The 19,626-nt window shown below is 46.3% G+C and overlaps 1 protein-coding gene across 5 annotated transcripts in view; it reads right to left on the bottom strand.

The window, feature by feature from the left end:
- LOC132834837 (talin-2) overlaps positions 1-19,626 on the bottom strand; it is a 352,031-nt gene that overhangs the window by 125,600 nt on the left and 206,805 nt on the right. For all 5 annotated transcript variants that reach the window (XM_060853908.1, XM_060853912.1, XM_060853909.1 and 2 more), the window contains 7 exons: positions 13,556-13,764; positions 9,923-10,042; positions 8,523-8,720; positions 5,701-5,840; positions 3,593-3,686; positions 1,032-1,121; positions 793-915 (listed from right to left, as the gene is read on the bottom strand). In XM_060853908.1, coding sequence (XP_060709891.1) covers positions 793-915; positions 1,032-1,121; positions 3,593-3,686; positions 5,701-5,840; positions 8,523-8,720; positions 9,923-10,042; positions 13,556-13,764 — 974 coding nt within the window. The remainder of the gene's footprint in view (positions 1-792; positions 916-1,031; positions 1,122-3,592; positions 3,687-5,700; positions 5,841-8,522; positions 8,721-9,922; positions 10,043-13,555; positions 13,765-19,626) is intronic.

Here is a 19,626-nt window from a genome sequence, read left to right as displayed (position 1 = left end):
GGGTGGGGGTGACAAAGTGCTGCCTCACAGACCTGGATTCGATTCCAGCCTCAGGAGTTTGCCCTTCTCTCCATGTCTACATGGGTTTCCTCCCATCGTCCAAAGATATGCAAGTTGGGTGCATTGGCCGTGCAAAGTGCTGGGCTACAGGCATTGGTTCAGGTGCTGAACTGAATGGGATGTTCTTTGGAGGATTAGCACAGGTCCAATGGGCCAAATGGCCTCTTTCTGCACTGCAGCGATTCTAAGATTCTCACCCATCATACATAGTTTGCAGGGGTAGTGAATACTGGAAGACAGTAAATGGCTCGATACAGCTTTAGTAAAATAGACCAAACAATCCTGGGCAGGGAGTTTCATCATTCCAGAAGCAGATTTGATGATTCTGCGACTTTGCTGTCTATTCCATGCTTCGCTTTCGATGATGGAATCGACCCTAGATTCGGTTTCAGCCTCGGGCGACTGGAGTTTGCCCATCCTTCCCGTGTCTGTGTGGGTTTCCTCAGGTTTCCTCCCGCAGTCCAAAGATGTGCAGGCTAGGGTGAATTGGCCATGCTAAATTGCTGATAGTGTTCAGGGATGTGTAGGTTAGGTGCATCAGTCAAAGGTAAATGTCGAGGGTTAGGGTAGGGGAATGGGTTTGGGTGGGCTACTCTTTGGAGGGTCGGTATGGATTTGTTGGGCTGAATGGCCTGTTTCCACACCGTAGGGATTCTATTTTATGCTCCCCTCTCAGAGGGGGAGTCATGCTTATCTCAAGCTGCGACGGTGAGTTGGCAGACCGATGCCCACCTGAGCCGCTGCCTCTGTCAGACCACACAGTGCCTTGGAGGCGATGCCAACTGATTCCCCAAACGCCGGAAGATCGCCAGTCTTGGCTTTCTGAGAGATCCCAGTCATAGCCTCTCCGAGGACCTGAACAGCCAGAGAGAACGGGAAAAGGGGAAATAATGGAAAAGTGCCATGAGAGATGGTGCAGAGTGTCACAAACCAAATTTTCCCAAATCGCTCCCGAGGGAGCCTTGACCTACCTTGGAATTCTCCATCACACTCTCAATGCAGTCAAAGTAGGAGAGGTCACTGACAGGGTCATTGGGATTTTCCAGCATGCCTTTGACAGTCTGCAAACATTCCCAAAATTACAAGTTAGTGAATCTGCACGACGATTTTACCAGTCAATGCTGGAGCTAACTAGCGAACTAACTAACTGGCTGACTTTTAGAGACTTCAGGCATGCCCCTCTACACAAAAAAAAGCCCTTCATAAAATTCATCTCGGTTTCCTTTCCAGGTGACTGGAAAATGAGAGGCTTCACTGACACCCAGCAGTGAAATTGTCTCATGTCGCACCTACAGAAGTGTGCAGAATCTAACACACGCCCTACACCCTGTGTGTACATGGAGCTGCAGTGGAGCTTACCTCAGGTAATAGAACAACACAACACTGAAAGAGGTCATTCAGACCATCACGTCAGCGCTGTCTCTTTTAAAGAGCTAGCCAATTATTTGCAATCACCAGTTATTCCCTTTTGAGTGCTTATCCCAGTCTCTTTGGACTTATTATGGCAACTGCTTCTCCTGCTCTTAAAGGCACTACATTTCAGATTTGCTCACAAAATAATTTCATATCATTTTGACCTGGTTCTTTCACCAAATCTGTGTATCTGCGTCCGCTGGTTATAGTCTTCTGCCACTGGAAATGCTTTCCATTTATTTACTCTGCCAGAATCTTTCACAATCCTGACCAATTCAAAGTTAAAAATCACACAACACCAGGTTATAGTCCAACAGGTTGAATTGGAAGCACTAGCTTTCGGAGCGCCGCTCCTTCATCAGGTGGTAGTGGACTGATCTAGTGTGCTTCCAATTAAACCTGTTGGACTATAACTTGGTGTTGTGTGATTTTTAACTTTGTACACCCCAGTCCAACACCAGCATCTCCAAATCTTGACCAATTCAAACTCTGTTAAGGCTCTTCCTCCTGGGAGAACAATCTCCGTTTCAGAACCTCAGCCCTGGTATTATGCTACAAAATCTCCTTTCATCTAAAGGACTTAGCACCCTTGTTAAAATCTTACTCCAGCTGGCATGTAACCTGTGATTTCTCAAGAGTTAGCATCACCTCCTTCCTTCTGTACTCAATGCCTTTGCTTTTTTAAAAGTATCCGTTCAGTGGATGCTAGAAGCAAAGCCCATCTTTAATTCTCCTTGAACAGAGTGAGGCCATTTCAGAGGGTAGTTTATTAGAAGACAGAGGTTTAAGGTGAGATTTAAGAAGGACCTGAAAGGTAACTTTTTCATACACAGACTGGTGCGTGTATGGAACAGGCTGCCAGAGGAAGTGGTGGTGTTGGGTACAATTACAACATTTAAAAGACATCTGGATGGGTCGATGAATAGGAAGGGTTTTAAAGTGATATAGACCAAGTGCTGGCAAATGGGACTACGTCCGATTGGAATAGAAACATAGGGGATAGGAGCAGGAGGAGGACATTCGGCCCTTCGAGCCTGCTCCGCCATTCATAGCTGATTGCACAACTCAATAGCCTAATTCTGCTCTCCCCCCCATAACCTTTGATCCCATTTGCCCCAAGTGCTACATCTAGCTGCCTCTTGAATACATTCAATATTTGGAGATCAACTACTTGCTGTGGTAATGCATTCCACAGGCTCAACACTAGACATCTGGTTGGTGTGGATGAGTTGGGCTGAAGGGTCTGTTTCCGTGCTGTATGACTCCCAGCACAATGCTGTGGTTCTCAGGTCATAAGTAGGCCAGACTGGCTAACTCTGGCAGACTGCCGTCACTAAAGATGAACTAGATGGAGTTTTACAACAAGCAATGACAGCCATCATGGTCACAATGACCGGGATTAACATGTTTCTTCATGGTTTGGACTGAATGAAGGAATTGAAATTCAGCCAGCTGCTGAGGTAGGATCTGAGACCTCGTAGCAATCATCTGGATCTCTGGATTGTTAACCCAGGGACCGTCACCCCACCGAGCTTCTACTGCCCAGAGAGCTATCCATTGAGGGTTCACTGACACAACAGTGGGGACTTTGATAAAAACTCAACATTTAATCTCCTGCACTGCACATTCAATGTACTAGTTAGCTGCTGGGATTTAGCATCAAAAGGTGTGGTGTTGGAAAATCACAGCTGGTCAGGTAGCATCCGAGGAGCAGGGTCCTGATGAAGAGCTTATGCTCAAAACATCAATTCCATTGCTTCTCAGATGCTGCCTCACCAGCTGTGCTTTTCCAACACTACACTTTTTGACTCTGATTTCCAGCATCTGCAGTCTTCACATTCTCCCTCTGGGATTTAGCTGCCAGTTGAGTTGACCGTGTAAAATCCATCTCGATCTTGGCTGCGAAATCTTAAGCCATTTTATGGATCCAAATCTCAGCACTATCTTCCAAGTTATGAAACTTATACGTTATTGGTGCCACGGCGAAATAGTTCACCCCCACCTGACCTGCTCTCTTGGTAAGATTACTCGATGGAGGAGCAGGTAGTGAAATGGATTAACATCCACGATGTGAAAGAGCTGGGTGGATGGGGTGTCGGAGTTTGGTTTCAGCCAGTACCTCGAGTTCTCGGAGAGCGTTGTCACATTCCTTCTGGCCAGGAGCCTGCTGGGTACAGAGTGTAATCAGCTGGTTGATGCTCTCGGTAACAGCCCTGGAAGATATCAGATACACCTCCTGTTAAATTAACACTTCAACACCTCTTCAACCAGGCTCGCTTTACTAAATTTGACACAAGACGGACTCGCACCTTTCAGGACAACCCAAAGTTATTCACGCCCTCAGTCATGTACGTCTTGTTGCCAATCCTGGAAACCTGGCAACACATTTGCACAGCACGCTCCCACAAGAATAATCTGATAAAAGTAACATTAGACAATAGCCTGCTCCCACCCCCAACACTGTCCGTCATGCCCATTGAATGACTGACAGATCAATATTGGTCAAGACTCAAGGGAGAACCTCTGCCCACCTCCCTTCATCCTTCTTCCAATTCGTGGACAGTCTTGTGGACCCTTGGCTTAATGTCTCCTCTGAAAGAGTGACAGAATCATTACAGTGCAGGCAGAGACCACTCTGCCCATCGGGTCTGCTCCAGCTCTATTATCTCCTGCTGAATTCCTGCCTTTACTCCCACAGCCTGCACACCATTGATGTCCAAAAAAACACAGCCAATTCCCTTTTCAATTGAACCTGCCTCCACCACATTTCCAAGCAGTGCCTTCCACACCCTAACTACCGTATATACTCATGTATAGGTCAACCCTTTTTTTGGCCAAAAAACCTTTTACCTTCCATATATCTCATGTATTAGTCTACTCTACTATATCGCATTAAATCACATACATACATTCATTCGCACCACTAGCTTTACTCATTGCTCTGTGTTTACAATATCACATTTCGATTCATTTATTCCTAACTCTAACTTACTGCACTTGGTTGACTACAGCACGTTTTGAGTCATTCATTCAGAACAGTACTAAGTCTAAGTCTATCAGTACTTATCACACTTTATTCACTATACATCCAAAAGTTAATATCGTTAAAATTTTAATTGTGCCATTATATCTGAATAAAAGTGAGATGTATTAGCTACATACCAGTAGATCTTTAATTCTTTGGCAAATGTGTTAATGTTGTTGAGGTTCATAACATGAGGGAGTAAGTGGGAGGGAAAGGGAAGAATTTGGTGGGAAAGTTCCAGATGCTTACACATTCAGAATTTAATAAATGGTTCATTTTAAGTGTGCCATTATACCAGGCCATGACGATGTTGAACAATGTGATTTTGCAGGATTTCGATGAATCTTTGACATGTTCAATTTTTGTACCAGTCTCTTGCTTTTATCCGGTAGTTACGTTGACCGTAATTCATGGTGTTTTTGATCCTTACCCGGGATTAGTTGTGCGATCAAATCAACTTTTGAACTGCAGCGTGAATTGCAGCTCCTCAAAACTTGTGCCCGTGCATTAGTCGACCCCCTAATGTCAGCTTTAAAAAAAGTCTTCAAAATTTGACCTATGCACGAGTATATATGGTACTCGAGGAGAAAGTGAGGTCTGCAGATGCTGGAGATCAGAGCTGAAAGTGTGTTGCTGGAAAAGTGCAGCAGGTCAGGCAGCATCAGGTCAGGAATTCCTGAAGAAGGGCTTATGCCCGAAACGTCGAATCTCCTGCTCCTTGGATGCTGCCTAACCTGCTGATCTTTTCCAGCAACACATTTTCAGCTCTATATATGGTACTCACTGAATGAAAAAGGCTTTCTCTCACATCAGCATTGCTTTGTTTACACGTTACTTTATATCTACTCCCTTTTCTCTTGGATAAGCAGAAACAGTGTCATCCTATCCACTCTGTCTAGACCACAATTCTGAAAACGCACATCGGATCTCCTCCTGGCATTCTCCTCAGGGAGAGCACTCCTAACGTCTTCAATCTATCCTCACTAATAAAATGTCCTCATACCCAGAACCATTCCTGAAAGCCAATGTCGGTGCAGGGCTCCCACCGTCTGGATTTTGTGCTCAGCTGATTAGAGCGAGGCTTATACCCATGACCGACTGACTCAGAGGCGAGTGCGCTACCCACTGAGCTACAGCTGACCAGAGTGGGGTGAGGAGGCTCAAACCCGGGCCAATATAAAGTACAGCACGATGGTCCTTACCGGGCAGCTGCTGCCAGGAGATTCTTTGCATTGGGTGCAGCAGAATCAACAGACAGCGACTTGGCAGCGAGGAGCAGTTTGCTGGAAGCCATGGAGATATTCTTCAAGTTACCAATGACCTGGATCTGACCCTCCTTTGTCTGTGGGGAAAAAAAAACAAGTAAAATACTTAATGGCTCACGTTGTTGTTCTGAACAGGCAGGCTGTCCCTCTCAATTGTCTTCTGTTCCACCCCACACACAATACTGGGCTGTGTCAAAGGAAGCAGCCTTCAAAATGAAAGAAAGGGGGAAGCGATTGCAGAGTGTGGCATTATCAGATTAATCGAGAGGCCCGGGTTCGAATCCCACCATGGCAGATGGCGGATTCTGAATTCAATAAAAATCTGGAATTAAGCGTCTAATTATGACCATGAATCCATTGCCGATGGTTGGGAAAAACCCATCTAGTTCACTCATGTCCTTTAGGGAAGGGAATCGTCATCTTTACCATTAGTTCTGGCCTGCGTGTGACCCCAGACCCACAGCAATGTGGTCGACTCTTAACTGCCCTCTGGGCAATTAGGAATGGGCAAGAAACATGGACAGTGCAGAAAGAGACCACTCTGCCCATTGGGTGTGCTCCAGCTCTATTATTTCCTGTCAACCTCCTGCCTTGTGCTCTATTGCCAGTGATACCCATGTCCCATGAATGAATAAACAAAATAACACTGGGGGCAGCTGACTTGGTGAAATTTTCCACATCCACATGGAGATTTTAGAAGGGTGAGGTGAGGTGGTGTTGGGGAGGCTCAGCCTCTGACATCTCCAGGTGCTGGAGAGAACTTGAGCAAGCCCAGACAATGGGGATAGCCAAATCTCCTGTGCCTCAAGTTGGCGTTTTATCTGCTCGGGCACACGTGACGAGCTATGAGGAATGCAATCGCACAAAGGAAAACTTTCCCCTTGGAAATTTCTCCTGCTTTTAGACCCGACTCCACACTCTGTTTCAAAACAAAAATCCAGCATTCTGCCATATCTCCCAGCTGGGTGTTCGAAAAGGCCATCCAATCAATCTCACTCTTTCCTGGCGTCTTTAAGTAATGACCCAAATCCCTGTTGGAAGTTATTATGGAATTACTTCCATTACCTCTGCGGCCGCCTGTGCATTCCTGGCATAACAGCTCACTGTCTGAAGTAAATCTCTCTCTCCCACCATCTTCTCCCCAGATAGCTGCAGTCTGCCTATCCTCCGCACAATGGGAATCAATGGAAACTCATGATGCAGAATAAGACAGTGGGTGGGGGAGGTGTGGGGTCAGGGGCCAATGTACATCCATCTGCTCAGAATCACAGGGCACAGGGATTTGGACATAGTTCTGGAATCCACATTATAGGAAGGATGTAGCAATGGTGGTATAGTGGTGAGCATAGCTGCCTTCCAAGCAGTTGATCTGGGTTCGACTCCTGGCCATCGCACTGTTGCTGTTTTAAACCGACATTGAAAGGAAATCATCCCCACGATAAAATGAGAACTTGAATGTTTCGTTCTGTGGTAAAACGGATCTATCAGATAGGAAGGACGTGAACGAACTGGAGATGGTGCAGAGGAGATTTACCAGGAAGTTGCCTGGGCTGGAGAGTCTCAATCATGAAGAGGGATTGGACAGACTAGGGCTGTTTTCCTCGGAGCAGAAGGGGATTGAGAGGGGACATGACTGAGAGGTGTAAAATTATGAGAGGTAGGCAGGAAGAAACTTTTCTCCCGATGGAGGGAGCAATGAGTAGGGGCATCGATTTAAGGAAAGGGGCAGGAGGATATGTGAGGAAAATGTTTTCCTCCAGAGGGTGATGGGAATCTGGAACTGACTGCCTGTTAGGGTGGGAGAGGCAGAGAATCTCATCACATTGAAGATACTTGCAATACAAAGGCTAATGGACCAAATGCTGAAAAATGGGGTTAGAACAGTGAGGTGGTAGTTTTTGACCAATACAGAATCGACGGGCTGAAGGGCCATTTTCTATGCTGTATTATTCAATGGGGGAAAGTGAGAGATAGGTTCTCTCTTTAATGTGAACTCCAAACACCACAATCTTTCACTCCAACTGAGGGGGAAGAGCTGATTCGTATGTGATCCTCATGACTTCGGTCAAGGGTTTAATTCTGCATCCGATGAGGACATAGCCCCGTGCCCTTGAACCGTCTCCAATTTAAGGGACTCTCGGTTTGAGGGGTGGAGAACGTTCTATTGTCTGTTTGGGAGATGGTTCCCTGAGATGTTGGTGTTGTGGTGACTGAGAGAATTGCTGCGTTTGGCATTCTGTTCCACACTCGACCGAGAGGAGAACCATTTTGATGACCATTATCAGCATAACAATTCCAATATTAAATAGCCCACTGTGCGGAGTGCAATCATAGAGGCTCAGAGATTCCTATTAATGTTGTCACTTAAATGTGAGTCTCCCCCTCTCTGAAAGTAGACTCCTCCCAATAATGAGGGCTAGCATAATCTAGGCACTTCAAGAAAAATGCCTAGGGCATTCTGACTGAACTCCATTTGGTGGTGGGACCGTTACCACATTCAGTTGGGAGTCTGGATAAGTTTACCATCACTAAAGATCATTCATTGGGATCTTTACAACAAGAGGTAATTTTAGTGAAAACAGCCAGATTTTTAAGCCAATTTTCCAACCTGCCTTGTTGGATTTCGACTCACGTCTTCTGGATCACCTGCTAGGCCATACGCCTTACCTGAGCCTCACGCCTTTTGGATTAACCACTAGGCAGCACACCTTACCTGAGCCTCATGCATTCTGGATTAACCGCTAGGCCATACGCCTTACCTGAGCTTGTCCAGCCATTTCAATGCCCGCATCCAGAAACTCATCAAAATCTTCACTGAATTTGCCGGAGGCAGCGGCCAATTGCCTGCTGGTCCCTCGCGAGGCGTGTACCACCTCCCCCGCTGACTGATTCAGGCCTGCAGCCGCTTGATTCAACTCGCTCTGAGCCTCCTGAAAACTCTTGGTGCTTGGTGGCAACTGTGGGAGAGGCGAAGGAGAGAGTGATTGATAAGGAAATTGAGAGAGAGAGAGAGAGAGAGAGATAGAGAGTGAGAGAGTCTCATTGATCCCACCTGGATACTTATAAACCTTAGCATCTGAAGTTCACACTCATTCAGAGATATACACACAAAGCACACACTCGTACAAATACACATTCATGTAAAGACACACACACACTAAGTGGCACATACAGTGAGACACACACACACAGAATGGCACCAAGTGACCCCCTTGGCTCTGTAGACAAATGGGACTAGTTTATTTCTGAATACTGGGCAGCATTGGGCACATCAGGCTTAAGGGTCTGTTTCCATGCTGCAGACCTCCAAGTGACACTGACACACACACACACACACACACACACACACACACACACACACACACACACACACACACACACACACACACACACACACACACACACACGCAATAACATATACAGTAAGACACACACACAGACGGTGTGAGATTGAATGAGTCCCACAGAGTGATGGGCAAACACTATTGGAAACCCATGGTGCCAGGACTGTGAACCTGTTGAACTGGGTGGCTTTGCCTTGTAATGTCAGAGCGAGCAATGTCATGATTTTGGATGAGGGTGAGAGTTATCAGCATGGTGTGTTACTGACCAATGGGCAGCAGTAAATCAAGAATGCTATGACAAACAACAAGAATCTACTTTTTGAATGAGACTGAAGCTTATCAGCTAGACAACGCAGTGGGGTGGTGTGGTAAGTCTAAGATTAATCTTAGTTGGGTCTTCTATGAATATGGGTCCCGAATCTGTGCGTGAAACATATGATACTCGCTTAGCTCTGCTACCCTTCCATGCTCCGTGCTCATTCAGTACAAGATTCCAGGATAAGAATCCTGTACTGAATGATGGACTCTCCCTCTTTATGGGCATTTAAACGGGCATTGGATAGACATATAGAGGATAGTGGGCTAGTGTAGGTTAGGTGGGCTTGGATCGGCGCAACATCGAGGGCCGAACGGCCTGTACTGCGCTGTATCTTTCTATGTTCTAAGACAGTTCTAGCTGCATTTTTACAGTGAACAGGAGGATTTCATGGATGGAGATTGAGTAAGAGACTCTGGCTCAGTTGTCTCGATCATCTCCAAGTCTTTGATTGGGTCTTGGGTAGATTTAATGAAGGAAAATAATGATCAAAGCTTACCAAGTCAACCAGCAACTTTTTGCTGGATTCTCCAATGCTTTTAAGTGCCATGTCCACATCCTTCTGTCCTGGCAAACAGTTCACACAGTTGTTCAACGAATGGGAGACCGACTTAGCCACCTTGAGAAAAGAAAGGAGCAACGTTGACACAATTGGAATTGTTCAACACATTCACTGTCTCAAGTGGAGTCCAACTCGATGACCTGTTGGAGGGCAGCGGTCAATGCTGAGGGTATGACCCTCTGAATGGAAATTCAAGATTCCAACTGATAGTAGGGTGAGAGGAGACAGTGCCACTTGAAGGTAAGTGGTGAAGAAGCCCAAACAACCTGAACTTATATAGCACCTTTAATGCAGTGGAACATTGACAGCAGCGAAGATGAGGCTAACTGAACACTAAGCTACCCATTTGGGAAAGCAGTGAAAACGTTAAATGACAATGACTGAAGATCAAAGAAAGAGAGAGAGAGACCGAGAGGCAGAGGGGTTTAGGGAGGAATTTCCAAAGCATGGGGCCTGGGCGGCTGAAGTCAGGGCCACCGATGGTTCAGTCAGGATGGTCAAGAGGCCAGAATTAAAACAGCACAGAGATGGGGGCGGCACGGTGGCTCGGTGGTTAGCACTGCTGCCTCACAGCACCAGGGTGCCAGGTTTGATTCCAGCCTCAGGCGACTGTCAGTGTGGAGTTTGCACATTCTCCCCGTGTCTGTGTGGCTTTTCTCTGGGTGCTGAACATTCCAAAGACGTTCAGGTCAGGTGAATTGGCCATACTAAATTGCTCATATTGTTAGGTGCAAAAGTCAGAGGGAAATGGGTCTGGGTGGGTTGCTCTTCGGAGGGTCGGTGTGGACTGGTTGGGCTGAAGGGTCAGACCATGGCAACATGATGCCTGGAGGAAGAGCGCCTCACCTTCCGCCTAGGAACCCTCCAACCATAAGGAATGAATGCAGATTTCTCCAGCTTCCTCATTCCCCCTCCCCCCACCTTATCTCAGTCCCGACCCTTGGACTCAGCACCGCCTTCTTGACCTGCAATCTTCTTCCCGACCTCTCCGCCCCTATCCCCTCTCCGGCCTCCCACCCTCACCTTAACCTCCTTCCACCTATCGCATTCCCAACACCCCTCCCCCAAGTCCCTCCTCCCTACCTTTTATCCTAGCCTGCTTGGCACACCCTCCTCAATCCTGAAGAAGGGCTTATGCCCGAAACGTCGATTCTCCTGCTCCTTGGATGCTGCCTGACCTGCTACGCTTTTCCAGCAACACATTTTTCAGCGCTGAAGGGGCCCGTTTCCTCACCATAGGGAATCTAATCTAATCTCCAAGGATTGTAGGGATGTTTAACCACATTTCTCAACTGGAGATCAGTGAGTTTAGGGAAATATTCTGAATTATTTTGAGTACAGTCGATAGATTTTGAGGTTCTTTCTTTGATATCAATAGTAATAAGGGTCTGAATAAATCAGAGAGAATCACAGAAGTGGGGTGAGAGAGGCAGGTTTTTCGTTACTGACCTGAGTCAAGCTGTGCCTTGCAGCTTGTTGTGCTAACATTGTCCTGTACTGTAGTGGGATCAGTAAGACACAGTGTCCACTCACTCCCGTTACGGAGGGTGAACAGATCAGTTTTAGTTCAAAGGACAGTAAATGTGTCTGGAGTAAGAAAATGAATGTAAATCCACTCAGACCCTTTCCCAAGGCACAGCTATAGGAAACCCTGAACAGATGGGAGATGGACATGAGGTTACTGAGAATGGGTCCACAACTGAGGACAGAGAGTCGCTCTCTTAAAATTAAGGACATTCCTATTAAGACAGAGATGATGAGAATTTGTTTTCTTTCAGAGGATTGAGCGACTTCAGGACACTCTGCTTCAGATGACGGCGGAGGTCGGGGGTCATTAAGTATTTTTAAAGCTGTAGATTTCTGGAAGGCCGGGGAGGAATTAAAGATTATTGGGGATAGTTGAGAATGTGGAATTCTGAACTCGAACAGACCAGCCGTGATCTTAGTGGATTACAGAGCTTGAGGGGCTGAATGGCCTACTCCTGATTTAAATGCTTGTGTAAAGTCCTCATGTACATGGGTCTGATGTAAAGTCACTCACCCTAAGACACAAACTCTGGTGTTGCTCTCTCTCCACAGATGCTGCCGGACTGCTGAGTTTTTAAAAATTCATTTGTAGGATGTGGGTGTCGCTGGCTTGGCCAGTATTTATTACCCGTCCCTTGAGAAGGTGGGTGTGAGCTGCCTTCTTGAACCGCTGCAGTCCACCTACTTTGAATTGACCCGCAATGCCCTTAGGGAGGGAATTCCAGGATTTTAACCCAGCGACAGTGAAGGAACGGCGATATATTTCTAAGTCAGGATGGTGAGTGGCTGGGAGGGGATCTTGATATCCCCATGTATCTGCAGCCCATGACCTTCTGGATGGAAGTGGTTCTGGGTTTGGAAGGTGCTGTTTGGAAGGTTCTGTAGTGCACCTCATAGATGGTACACACTGCTGAATCTGTGCGTTGCTGGAGGAGGGGATTTGTGAATGCGGTGCCAATCAAGTGGGCTGCTTTGGCCTGGATGATGTCAAGCTTCTTGAGTGTTGTTAGAGCTGCACCCATCCAGGGAGCATTCAATCATACTCCTAACTTGTGCCCTGGGGATAGTGGACAGGCTTTGGGGGAAGTCAAGAGGTGAGTTACTCACCGCAGGATTCCTAGCCTCTAAGTTGCTCTTGTAGTCACTGTATTTCTGTGGTGAGTCCAATTCAGTACTTCCAGCACTGTCTGCTTCGCTTTCAGATTTCTAGAGTCCACTCTATTTTGCTTTTATATTCCTGTTGAAGGAGATCCTTACAACATTTATATATCTCACTCTGACTGACGTTTGACAATATCATGTATTGTCCTGAGAGGGATCCTGTTATCCTGGGATAAAGAAAGCTGGGATTGAGGATAAATCATCTCAGATTTAAAAAGGGGCATTTTAAATCTAATTCATTCAGTGGAAAGCCAGTGAATCCACGTTCACCTCCCACTGGGCTCTCCTTTTCATTGCCCTTCCACCCGAACTGTTCAGGTTCATAGTATCCTTACAATGTAGAAGCAGGCCATTCGGCCTAACAAAGCCACACCGACCCTCCGAAGAATATCCCACCCACATCCATTCCCCTGTGATTAATGTACCTAACCTACACATCCCTGAACACTATGCAGCAATTTAGCACGGCCAATCCACCCTGACCTGCATATCTTTGGATTGTTGGAGGAAACTGGAGCAAACCCAGGCAGACCAGAGGAGAACGTGCAAACTCCACACAGGCCCGATGGTTGAATCGAACCTGGCTCCCTGGTGCTGTGAGACAGCAGTGCCAGCCATTGAGCTACTGTGATATTAGATGGGACATCAGCATGATAGCTCATCCAAACACAGCACTTCAGCTCGCTCAGTCTGCAACTGGGAAGGTCAGTTTGGTCAAGCCTCTGGAGTGGGATGTGAACACACGACCTTGAGACCTGAAGAGGGGAGAGCGCTGCCCACTGAGCCACTCCCAATATTGTGGCTTTTGGTCAGAGCCGGGTCTTACTGTGACACACACAGGGGTCCCTGCACAATTGGAGCAAGACGCTTGATCTGACTAACCTGTGCCAGCCGTTGCTGGCTCTCAGTGTCTCCGGGTGAAGCCAACGCGTGCTTGGCTTCCTGGATCAGCAGGGCAGACCCATCCATCACATCCCGAGCAGTGTCCAACATGGAGTTCTGAGCTGGAGAGTTTTCCGTCGAAGCCGCCACACCACGGGCAGCTGATGCCAGAGTCTTGAGAGCTTGCGCTGTTTCCCGTGCGGCGATACCTGAGGGCAAGAGTACAAACAAGAGGACCTTGTCTGAAATGCTTTGGCATAAAGGAGAGAAACAAGAGTATCGAACACCAAGTGGTCTCCTGCCTCACTGTATCAGCCCAGTGGTATTATAACTAAACTGTTAATCGAGAGAATCGGAGGCTCGAATTCCCAGATGATGAAATTTAAATTGAATAAAAATCTGCAATTAAGAGTCTAATAATGACCATGAAATGCTTCTTGATTTTTGTAAATATCCACCTGGTTTAGAGGGGAAACTGCCATCCTGGTCTACAGAATTGGAAGGGTCAGGAATGGAACTGAGCGCTGTGTGAACACCTGCACTTCTGAATTTACCACAATTCTGCTCCATCAGCAATGTACTGAGAGGATTCACCTCCAATAACCACAAATACTTCCCTCTGTGTTAGGTGTTAGCGCAGTCAGTGGGTAGCCTTCCCAATCATTCAAGGGGCTCCTCAATGGCACACTTGGTTAAATGCTACCTCAACGTCCAAGGTCATCTGTCTTCTCAAGTTCAGCTTGTTTGCTTGCGTTTGGACTGATAAAGTCAGGAGCTGGGTGATGGAGGGCTTCTGCCCAATTCTCCTGCTCCTTGGATGCTGCCTGACCTGCTACACTTTTCCAGGCACCACGGTCTCGACTCTGATCTCCAGCATCTGAAGGCCTCACTGTCTCCTAGTTGATTTCGACCCTATTGAGAAGCCTCTTCCAGGGATACCTACCTTGAAGTTTTCCTCCTCTCTCTACAAGGATCTCAGTGAGTTCTGGATGTAGGCTTGCTCGCTGAGCTGGAAAGTTCATTTTCAGATGTTTCATCACCATAGTAGCTCATCTCAGTGAGTCTCTCTTTCACTGCACCTCCATCCCCCCCCCCTACTACCCAGGTAATCAGATTCCTGATGAAGGGCTTATGCCCAAAACGTCGATTCTCCTGCTCCTCGGATGCTGCCTGACCGGCTGTGCTTTTCCAGCACCCACGCTCTCGGCCTTGGAGAGACCCAAACTAAGCAGCAGTGGGAAGGTGGTCGCTGAGTCATTGGTACTGTCAATGATACCTTCCACCCCTTTCATTACTCCATCATTTCCAAGACTGATTTAGCGAGAATTGGTCAAATTAGATTTGCCCTGCTTTTTTGTGGACAAGATGCACTTAGTTAATTTTCCACATTGCTAGTTAAATGGCAGTGCTATTGCTTGGCTAGGAGGTCTGACTAGTTCTGGAGCACAAGTCTTCGGTACAATCACCAGAATGTTATCAGCGCCCATCACCTTTGCAGTACCCAACGCCTCTCACCATTCCCCGCTGCGATGAAGAGTGAATACGAGTTATCGAAGACTAGCATTCATGTAGTCCGGGAACCCAGGAGGAGGCTGCAATGGATTATCCATTTGTCACTTCTGGCTGATATGAAGATGGTTGCAAGTACTTCAGACCTTTACAATGATGTTGATTGAGAGTGTGTTGCTGGAAAAGCACAGCAGGTCAGGCAGCATTCGAGGAGCAGGAGAATCGACGTTTTGGGCCTGAGTTCTTCATCAGGAATGAGGGACGTGGCTGAAGAGCTTCAGGGCAGAGGGAGGGACTTGGGGAGTACAGTGAGAGAGGGACTCACTGAGATCTTTGTAGAGGGAGGAGGAAAGCTTCTTCAAAGTAGGCATCCTTGGAAGAGGCTTTGCAGTGAGGTTAAAATCAACTAGGAGAAAGTGGAGACGCTGGAGATCAGAGTTGAGAATGTGTTGCTGGAAAAGCACAGCAGGTCAGGCAGCATCCGAGGAGCAGGAAAATCGACATTTCGGGCTGGAGCCCTTCATCAGGAATGACGATGTGGCTGAAGAGCTTCAGGACAGAGGAGAGGACTTGGGGAGTACAGTGAGAGAGAAACTCACTGAGAATTTTACAATGATCTGCGAAGCTCCCCCACTGAGGGAGATAACTGTCCAGCCTCCTTTCCCACCCAAGCGTCATTCACAACTGAATAACCAGGCTGTAGAGCTTTGATCAAGCCCATTGGTTGTGGATTCACTTAGTGCTATCTTTCGCTAACTTCTTCTTGCTTCTCATATTCCCAAGCATCCCCTCCTTCCACCACCGACGCTCAGTAGCAGCAGTGTGTACCATCTACAAGGTGCACTGCAAAAATTCACCAGAGATCCTCAGACAGCACCTCCCAAACCCACGACCACTTCCATCCAGAAGGACAAGGGCAGCAGAGTCATGGGAACACCACCCCCTCAAAGCTATTCACCGTCCCGACTTGGAAATATATCGTCATGTCATTGGGGCAAAATCCTGGAATTCTCTCCCCAATGGCATTGTGGGTCAACCCACAGGAAGTAGGCTGTAGCGGTTCAAGAAGGCAGTTCACCCCCACCTTCTCAAGGGGCAACTAGGGATGGGCAATAAATGCTGGGCCCAGCCAGTGACACCCACACTCCACAGATAAATTAAAAAACATACAAGCCCATGGAGCTTCACCAGTTGGTACCTCATTTTTAGGCGTGCCTTGTGCAGCCATAATCCTTATTGAAACAGGGTTGTTTCTTTGACTTGATGGCTACGCTAGAGTGAAAGATATACCGGGCCATGAAGACTGTTTTGCTGCTGTTCATAGACCAATAAACCTCATGCATGCCCAGCTCTGAGCTGCCAGATCTTTCTTGAGTCTATCCCACTTAGCACAATGCTGGACGTGATGGATGGTATTCTTGATGTAAAGACAGGATTTCACTCCCATGAGGACAGTGCGGTGGTCACTCTAACCAACACCATCACGGACAGATGCATCTGCCACAGATGTATGAATCAAGATACAACCAGTCAAGTAGATTTTGGCCCAAAACCAAAATAGAAATTGCTGGAGAAGCTCAGCAGGTCTGGCAGCATCTGTGGAGAGAAAATAGAATCAATGTTTCAAGCCCAGGGACCCTTCCTGAGAATATTTTCCAAACTTGTGGGTTTCTGTCTCACCAGCTGTAGGCCCAGTCCTGCAGCTACGCCATTTCGGAGACAAAGAGTTAAGGCTGAAACCAGTGCCTGGCTCGAGGTACATCTCATTGGTTCAATGTGAGTCACTTCATTTCTGAGACTAATTTTACAAGCTCACACTGGGATGAAAAACGTGTGAGTGCCTCTTTTCAAGTTTGGATTTTAAACTAGTGGCATATGGATTTAATCAATGTAGTTGAAAGGATTTCATAATTAACCTTTTCAGTTCTTGTCCTGTGAAGTGTGAAGCCTTTTCTCTTTGACTCACATGATTAACTTCAATGATTAACCTTTTCAGAACAGCGATTTTAAACCAGTATATGTCAAAAAGCAGGTAACTGAATGCCCCCCGAACGTCAATGGAAGTTTGTTTATACTGTGGGGCTTAGGACAAGAGGAGAAGAAACAATAAGTCATTAGCATAGCAAAGGTTGGGTTAAGCAAGGAATTTTGACAATTTAGTCAGAAACTTTTGAATTTAGTTGGTAAGAGGTTCAACTAAATTTAGATGCAAGAATAGTTTCTCCTTGAAAAAAGAAGTTAGTTTAGTTAAGGAAATACGTTACCTCAGTGAAAGGGTTTCATTTTGTGAAAACCTTCCACATCAGGAGTGTTTGGTTAGACATCTGCATTGGTTATTCAAAAGTTGAGAAACTCTAAGATCACAGTCGTGTGAGTCAAAGAGAAAAGGCTTCACACTTCACAGGACAAGAACTGAAAAGAAGCAATTCAGCCAGCGTACAGAAACAACAGGGAGGAAAACTATAAAGTGATGGCATTAGGTAATAAATGCCACTTTGTTTTGCTAGGTGTTTGCAAACTTTAAACCTGTATTTTATATAGCTAGCTGGTTTGTTTTACTTTATTTTTCTTTTTTATTATATAATAAACTTCTGTTTTATTGTTAAAACTAAATTTACAGCTAGCATGCCCAGGTTTCAATGGAAGATCACTACATTACATTTACAAAAAAAAACAAAATATGATGAATCAAGCCAGATTTCAATCTGGGATCTGACTTGTCCAGCTGTCGCATCTGCCAGGACCATAACTAATGGAATTTGCCTGTGATTCACTGCACAGTATCATCTGTGTGAATATATTGAACAGATTCTTATCTAACATTTGATTCCCAAAGTTTATGAGAAGATTTGTAGCTCGGGTGCTCGTTGTTGTGGTTCTGTTCGCCGAGCTGGGAATTTGTGTTGCTGACGTTTCATCCCCTGCCTAGGTGACATCCTCAGTGCTTGGGAGCCTCCTGTGAAGTGCTTCTGTGATGTTTCCTCCGGCATTTATAGTGGTTTGTCTCTGCCGCTTCCAGTTGTCAGTTCCAGCTGTCTGCTGCAGTGGCCGGTATATTGGATCCAGGTCAATGTGTTTGTTGATAGAATCTGTGGATGAGTGCCATGCCTCTAGGAATTCCCTGGCTGTTCTTTGTTTGGCTCGTCCTATAATAGTAGTGTTGTCCCAGTCGAACTCATGTTGCTTGGGACAACGCTACTATTATAGGACAAGCCAAACAGAGAACAGCCAGGGAATTCCTAGAGGCATGGCACTCATCCACAGGTTCTATCAACAAACATATCGACCTGGACCCAATATACTGGCCACTGCAGCGGACAGCTGGAACTGACAACCAGAAGCGGCAGGTACAAACCACTATAAATGCCGGAGGAAACATCACAGAAGCGCTTCACAGGAGGCTCCCAAGCACTGAGGATGTCACCTAGACAGGGGACGAAACGTCCGCAACACAAATTCCCAGCTCGGTGAACAGAACCACAACATCTGATTCCCAAATTGTCAAGCCACCTTGGATACACCTCGGTTAAGCATGTTCACAAACAGTAAATACTACAAGGGGTTTGTGGGTAAAAATGATGTGAAGTGAGATGTTAATTGTATATCAAGTGAGGACTTATGCAGAGGTGGGGGAGTGACCTACAGGTTTCCATTTCTTTTGGCTGTTTCTTTTATTTCTCCTTCAGTTTCAAGTCCTGTCTTTTGTCGATTAAAATGATGCCGGAGAATGGCGATTCTGTATACTTTTCATTGTATTCCTGAACTCGAGTACACATGACAATAAAATTAAATTTAAATCTAGCCTAAATCTAATTATAAATGGTAAAGTCATCATAGTCTCACTGGACTATAGGACTGCTCTCTCATTACAGAAAGAGAGAGAGAGAGAGAGAGAGATAGGGAGAGAGAGTGTGAGGTGACTGATGGTCATTAAACCTGAAGGTCACCACATAGTTGTGATCCCCTTATTTAAGGAAATAAATAATTTTATTGGAGGCAGTTCAGAGAAAGTTCATTAGGATGATCCCTAGTATGGAGAGAGTGTCTTATGAGCAAAAGGTAAACACGCTGAGTTTGATATATTGTTGTCTCATGCACTGAGATACAGTGAAACGTGTTGTTTTGCGTACCATTCAGGCAGATTGTATCATACAAAGTGTATCAGGGTTGCAGAACAGAGTGTAACAGCCACAGAGAAGGTGCAGAGAGAGAGAGAGAGAGAGAGAGAGAGAGAGAGAGAGAGAGAGAAAGAAAGAGCAATATCATCAGTAACATTGGAGAGGTCCGTTCAAAAGTTTGAGAACAGCAGGGAAGAAGCTGTTCTTGAATCTGTTTGTACGTGTATTCAAACTCTTATACCTTCTGCCTGACGGAAGAGGGTGGATGAGATTATAGCGGGTGGGAGAGGGCTATGGTTACCTCCCTGAGGCAGTGGGAAGTGTCACATTGAAACATATTGGATTGTTCAGGGGCCTGAAAGGGTAAATGCTGAGAGGATGTTTCCCCTCATGGGAGTGTCTAGGACAAAAGGGCACAGTCTCAGAATAAAGGGGCTCCAATTT

Source organism: Hemiscyllium ocellatum, chromosome 42, assembly GCF_020745735.1.
Source record: "Hemiscyllium ocellatum isolate sHemOce1 chromosome 42, sHemOce1.pat.X.cur, whole genome shotgun sequence".
In the NCBI taxonomy this organism is placed as follows: domain Eukaryota; kingdom Metazoa; phylum Chordata; class Chondrichthyes; order Orectolobiformes; family Hemiscylliidae; genus Hemiscyllium; species Hemiscyllium ocellatum.
This window is presented reverse-complemented; position numbering and strand designations above follow the sequence as displayed.